The following is a 6,644-nucleotide window of genomic DNA, read 5'->3' as shown; positions in this document are numbered from 1 at the left end:
CCCAGACTCCCCTGCCCTGCAGCCCTGCCGCTGGGGGGCGGGGTGGGGGGGTGTCCCTGGTGCCAGGGCAGTTCAGAGAGGGGAAGGGTGTCGTCAGGCCAGGGAGGACTCTGGGCTCCAGTGCACACGGGAGGGACAGCTGCCCTCTGCCCCTCGCCTGCTACTCTGACAGCAAGTCGTGCTGCTCATTGGACAAAGGCTTGGGCTCAGGTGCTGTGGGCCAGGCCTGCTCCCATTGCTGCACATGGTGGATCCTCCCAACCCCCGGTGGGTGGCTATGATTCTAAAGACTGCGGAGGGTAGGTAACTGGCCCCAGGCCACACAGCTGAGAAGTGACTTCCCATCAGTAAAGGTGGCCCCTGCTGTTGGGTTTGGAGTGGGGAGATTACAGAGTTTAGGGGGTTTTCTCAGCCAATGGAAGGGAGACGCTAGCACTCTGAGAGGGAGGAGGGTACTCAGAGCTGCAAGTCTCTGCCTCAGCCACCGTCCTTTCCCCGAAGCTCAGCCCCCTCCTCCACCGTAAGCCCAGATTGAGCGCTGCTTAGAGGCCTGGTGGGGTAGTGGTTTTGCGTTGGGCTGCTAACCACAGGGTCAGCAGTTTGAATCCACCAGCCGCTCCTTGGGAGAAAGACAAGGCTTTCTACTCCTGCCAAGAGTTACAGCCTTGGAAATCCACAGGTGCCATTCTACCTTGTCGTTCAGGGTTGCCGTGAGTCGGCGTGCACCGATGGCAGGGAGTTTGGGGTTTGGTTTGGGTGGAGGGAGAGAGGGAGGGAGGTCGCAGGGAACATGTGCGCTGAGTCTGGCCTTGATCATGTGTCCACTCTAGTGGGGACTGTACAGGGGGAGGGGGGGTGAGGAATGTCATCCAGGGGAGGAAACAGGGGTCACTCAGACTTCAGGCCCACCTGCTCCGTGTCACCCCCGCCCCTGCCACTCAGGACTCTGGGCCCTCCACCCACACAGACCCTGGGACCTGGAGGCAGGCTCTGAGGGAAACTGAGGCCCAGAGTCAGCAGAGGCAATGGGACATCCCCTATTTGTTCTCTCTCAATCGCTCTTCTGACACAGTCTCTTTGTCTCTCTTACTATCTCTGTCTGTCTCTGTCATTGTCTGTCTCTTGGCACCTCTCACACCAAATGATCCACTATCTCTCTCCCTCACAGAAATGGGTGGGAGCCCCCTTCACAGCCTCTACCCTGGAGCTTCGACCTGGGCCTCCTGGGGCACCCTTGACCCTGGAGGGGCGGAGTAGCTGCCCATCGGAGAGTCCTGCCAAGGGGCTGACGCCCACCGCACTGCCAGAGCCTGCGACCCTGCTGGGAGCCCACGGGCTGCCCGAACCCGTCTTCTGGGGCCCTGTCCGCTTTATGGCCAGCTCTGCATATAGTGAGGAGAAGGACCGGCCGTACGGCGTGGTGTCCATCGACACTGTGACCGTGGCGGACACAGAGGGACCGTGCACCTGGACCTGCAGCTGTGGGGATGACGGCTACCCAGCCCTGAATCTGGATGCCAGCCTGGACCCTGGTCTGGGCACCGAAGACCCCCTCTTGGGCACGGCGGCCCCCGTCCTCTCCTGCGGCTGTGCCTCTCTGGCCACCCCTCCCGGGATGGGGAGCTTTCTGGACAGGCTTGACCTGCCCCTGGTGGGCACAGCAGACTGGGCCCCGGAGCCGCCCTGGGGCGTCTCGGACAGTGAGGCAGGGTCGCCCCAGGCCGCCCTGGATATGGACACGTTTGACAGTGGCTTTGCGGGCTCCGACTGCGGCAGCCCGGTGGAGGGCGGCTTCCCCAGCCCCCAGGACGAGGGGCCTCCTAGGAGCTACCTGCGCCAGTGGGTGGTCATGCCTCCTCCGCCCACAGACCCTGGGACCCAGGCCAGCTAGGGAGAGACTGGCTGCCCAGTGCGAGCCCTGCCATGGCCGTGAGCGAGCTGGGACCTCGGACGGATGGCAGTGTTTGCTTTCATGACCGGCATCTGAGCCCAGCGTCACGTGTGTGTGAGGGTGTGCTCTCGCGCACGCACACAGGACTCAACTTGCACACTGTGAAGCCACAAGTGTGAGCAGCCTTCGGGTCTGTGGCCTGGGGACACGCCCACGGCACCTGCACTCCACGTGTGTCCTCCCTCCCTTGTGTGCAGGGCTCGGGGCCAGCTGGCCTCCCTGGTGTCCTGCCTACAAGGGCTGCCTGGGACACTGTGGGGAAGAGGGAGTGGGGGGCTCCCGGGCTTAGGTCCCAGTGTGGATGTGGATGTGGCTGTCTCCTGTCTGCACAGCACCCGCCTCCCTTTCCCCACGTGATCTCCCTCGGGGAGAACTCCGTGGTCACCTGCGTCTGTCCCCAGGTCCTCGTAGCCTAGCAGACCCCCGTCCTCGTCAACTTCCTTCCTCTGCGGCCAGCTCCGAGCTGGCTCCGGAGGTGGGTGGGGTGAGAAAGCAGCCCGCAGCGACCGCCGCGCCTGTGGGGGCTGTCCCCCCATTGGAGGGGCACTGGGGGGTTTCCGGACTGAAAGCCAGTCAGCCTCCTTGCTCACAGGCGCCCTCACTTCACCCCACGGGGCTGTGTTCTCAGATCCCTGCTAACCCCAGTCCCCATTCCCAGTGTGCACCTCTGTTGACTGAGCACCGAAGTTGAGCCGGGCGTCTGCCGGGTGCCGGGATGCCCGGTGTGAGCAGGGCAAGTGGAAGAAGTGGCGGGTTTGAACCTTGTGCTCCGGGCTGCACGCTGGCCATTCTGGGGAGCCTGGAGAGCTGAATCAGGCGCTGTCTGGGATCTCAGAGCGCCTGTTGGAGTGCATGGTGGTTGGTGGGAGCCTCAGAACCCTGTCTGAGCAGCATTCTGAAGGCGCCTCCCTGGACACTGTACGCCCACCAGCGGCCGCCGCCGAGTCCAGTCCGGCCTCACAGCTGCCCTGTGGGGTAGGACGGAGCAGCAGGCCCCAGAGAGCTTCCAGGGCTCTACGTCTCTCCCAGAGCAGCCTCCGCCATCTTCTGAAGAGCAGCTTTGAACCGTCCACCTTCGGTTAGCAGCCCAGCACTTAACTCACTGCACTACCAGGGCCCCTCCGTGCAGGCCTTGGATTGGGGAGCTGGAAATAGCATAGAAATTTTGCCTTTTAAGTGATCATAATCATAATAAAATGGACCACGTTCCCTCTAAGGAGCTTGGCTTTTTCAGGACCAAGCAGGTTAGGCCGCAGAGCGCCTGCACCAGGCCTCCTGCCCTCGGGGGCCCTGGCCAGAAAGCGGCAGCCCGTGTCCCCATCCCCAGGGTCAGCCTGTGAGGACGCCTGGGGAGGGCGCTCTGCCGGGAATCAGTCCTGCTGAAAGTGTCCCGGTGCCTCATCTGTAAAACGGGTGGCTGGGAGGGGTGCATGCACAGCTGGGAAGTTCTGGAACCTGAGATCAGGTGTGTGAGACTCAGACGAGGGAAACCACAGTTCCCCATGGGTGAGCGGCCATCACGACTGACTGACCGAAGACTCTCGGGTCAAGGTATGCTGTGGTTTTCACACCCCCTTGGGGACCACAGTTTCCAGGTGTCACCTGAGGCCCAGGCTGCTGGTGACTCAGCCCACCTCGCAGCCATAATGGAGTGGGGGTTGGGGCACCAGCCCTACGGTTTGACTGGGGTCCTGATATGGGTCGGGTGTGACTTCTCACCCATGCTACTTGGACGGCAACTCAGCTCATAAACTTGAGTGTAGAAAGGTGGGGACAAGGACCGACCCACCTAGGAAAAACAAACAAACAAACAAAAAATGACAAACAAGGCCATTCAGTGGATGCCGACTCCTAGCGATCCTACAGGACAGAGTCCAATGGCTCCTGTGGGTTTCTGAGACGACCATTCATCCTCAGGGAAGCAGACAGCCTCATCTTTCTCCCATGGAGCAGCTGGTAGCTTTGAACTGCTGGCCTTGCAGGAAGCAGCCCACTGCACAACCCACTAGGACACCAGGGCTCCCAGCCCGTCTGGATTCACGCACAGCCATCAAGGAAGTCAATTCTAACTCAGTGACCCCTATAGGGCAGGGGATCTGTAGAAGTCTCAAGTTTTTAACTGCTGACCCAGCAGACTGCAGCCTAGCGGTCACCACTCCTGCCACCAGGGTCCCTTACACCTGGAAAGGTAGCTCAGTGAGTAGGTGGTGCATGGATGATACGCAGGTGAGCAGGAGGGGGTGGGGTAGATGAATGGGCACGTGTGTTGATAAGTGGGTACATGAATGGGCACCTAGGTGGGCGGGTGGACCAATGAATGAGTGGAGAGGATGGCTGTTTGGTCTCGTAGGAACTGCCAGCGAGGAGCCCAGAATGCTTGAGGCCCGAACGGCTGGGCAGGTGGGTGGGTGGAGACCAGAGGATGCTCTATGAGAATCTCGGCCCTTTTCTCTCTCAGTCCCCAGGCTGCAGACAGTAAAAAGAACTGCCCTTGAGTTGATTCTGACGTACACTGATTTAATAGATTAGAACCGTCTGCCCACCCCCACCTCCTGCCGCCCCGAGGGTCTCCCAGCCTGTCAAATCTGGACAGAAGCTGGTGGGTTTGAACGGCCGCACTTTCCATTGGTAGCTGAGCCCTTAACCGCTCTGCCACCAGGGCTCCTTGGGCACATAGAGGGACTCTCAGAAGCCTGGGCGTCTATGTCTGTCTATATATGTCTGTCAGACAAGTCCAAGCTACCAAGGCGAAGATACGAAACATGGAGTTGGGATGAGATGCGACCCATCGACGCTCCTGGGCTGGTCTAAGCTGGCTCCAGCCTATTCCTGGTGGGGGCCCAAAGGGGCACGGCAGCCTCAGGTGTGTGTGTGTGAGTGTGTGTGTGTGTGTGTGTGTGAAGCTTCAGGGAGACAGCTGGGTTTTGTTGGACTTTGAAAAATGAATAGATGTTACAAGTATCCATGCTAATACTCCAGGAAGGGCTGGAGTAAGGGTCTGGCAGTGTGACGTGTGACCAGGCGGTGGACTGGGATATGTGGGAGAGGCAGGCCTGGGGAACAGGCGGGGAGGGCAGCTTGCTGTCAGCCCAGGCCAGGCCAGTAGAGCTACGGACGCTTCAGACAAGGGATGTGGACAGCAGCATCCGTCCCAGGATGTACCTTTTGCTCCTAGTGCAGCCCTTTTCTATCTCCCAGCTCTGAAGGCACAGGGGTGATGGCTCCACCTGACCCAGGAGGGAGTGAAGGGTCTGCCTGTGGTCGGAGTCGGAACTGAACCACCTGAGGTCTCCCCAGCCCGTTTCAGTCCCTTCTCACCTTGCTCTGCTGGGCACAATCGCCAGCCAGACCGAGGCTCCACACAAACACCTGCAGATGCCTGCTCCTTTGGCCCAAGCAGCATCCTTGCAGGGGTGGCTGGCCAACCCCTCTGCATGCAGGTCAAGGAGTAGCTGCAAGCCTGACCACTAGAGGTTTCCATCCCACTGACCACAGTGCCAGTTCAGGGACAGACGTGTGGCCCAAGCGGCTGCCTACTCTCTCCTCTGCTGGGATTTTAGAGACGTGGGACGTGCTGGGAACATCAGCACCTGCTCGAGGTGGAGAAGACACCCCGCAAAGCAGAGCTGAGAGGTGGTCACCGGTTCCGGGAAGCATCTTTCGAGCACCCTGATCAGGCCATGCCTGAAACCATTCCCTCTTGGCCTTTTCAATCTATGAGCATGCAGATATGAATGTGGTCCCCCAGAGAGTTCCACCCCTTGGGCTTCTGGGCACATGGCAGGGCCGTGCTCCAGGCAGGGAGACGGGAACACCTCGCCAGAGCTGGCCCAGGAGTTTATGGGCAGAAGGTCGCTTTGAGAACGGGGACGGAATGGACTCTGTGCCAATGTCCACTACTGTCTTCGATGGCGGCTACTCCGTCAGCCCAGGCCACCTCGAGTTCACCTGCAGGGGACACGTGTTGTGGGTGAGAAAGAAATCCTTTGTTTTTCTAAGGCTACTAAGACTCAGAGCCACTTGTTTCCCATGGCCTGTGGGCCCCGGTGTCAGACTGGTTACACAGGGGGCTGCAACCCGAGAGGTCGACAGTTTGGAATCAGCGCCCCGGGAGAAAGACGGGGATTGCTACTCCTATAAACAGTTACTGCCAGTCCCACCCTGTCCTACAAGGGAGGGTCACTATGGGTCGGCTGGGCCCTGTGGCAGTGAGTTCAGTGTTTGCTTCCGTGGCCAACCCCAGCCCATGTGGACTGAGGGACCGGGCTGGTGGATTTCACTTTTAGCCTCAGCTGCTCTGAGCTGGGTCTCTGTCGCCTGCAGCATAGCGTCCCGCATCCTGGTCTCACGAACATCCCTACACCGAGGGCTCTCCCATCCGAAGGGAGCAGAGCCCATCCTCTGCTCCGTCACTTCTCAGGCAAGTCACTTGCTGTCTCTGAGCCTCCGTTTCCTCGTTTGTGGCTGAGGTGGGGGTTGGGGTGGGGGCAGGCGGCGCACAGTCTGGATTTGCTGAAGAGAGAATGAGGTCAGGAACACTGGAAGCCCCTGCTAGATGCCTGTGGGCTCCTTGGCCCAGGAGCCCCTTCACGGCTGAAGCTTCCAGTGCCCTCTGCAGGGCCTTCCTGAGCTCTGCCTCTGGCCCGCAGCCCTGACAGCAGGGGCTGGGCTTGCGGGTGCTGTGTGGGTGCCC

General features: G+C 60.3%; 1 protein-coding gene across 1 annotated transcript in view; it reads left to right on the top strand.

Annotated features, from left to right (window-relative positions):
* The window catches only part of IL21R (interleukin 21 receptor), a 29,536-nt gene extending 27,645 nt beyond the window's left edge, over positions 1–1,891 (top strand). Inside the window, exon 9 of the mRNA XM_004706048.2 lies at positions 1,169–1,891. Within this exon, the coding sequence (XP_004706105.1) occupies positions 1,169–1,891 (723 nt within the window). The remainder of the gene's footprint in view (positions 1–1,168) is intronic.
* The last annotated feature ends 4,753 nt before the right edge of the window (positions 1,892–6,644 follow it).

This window comes from Echinops telfairi, unplaced genomic scaffold (assembly GCF_000313985.2).
Source record: "Echinops telfairi isolate 266 unplaced genomic scaffold, ASM31398v2 ScPeMD7_5;HRSCAF=22, whole genome shotgun sequence".
Lineage (NCBI taxonomy): Eukaryota > Metazoa > Chordata > Mammalia > Afrosoricida > Tenrecidae > Echinops > Echinops telfairi.
This window is presented reverse-complemented; position numbering and strand designations above follow the sequence as displayed.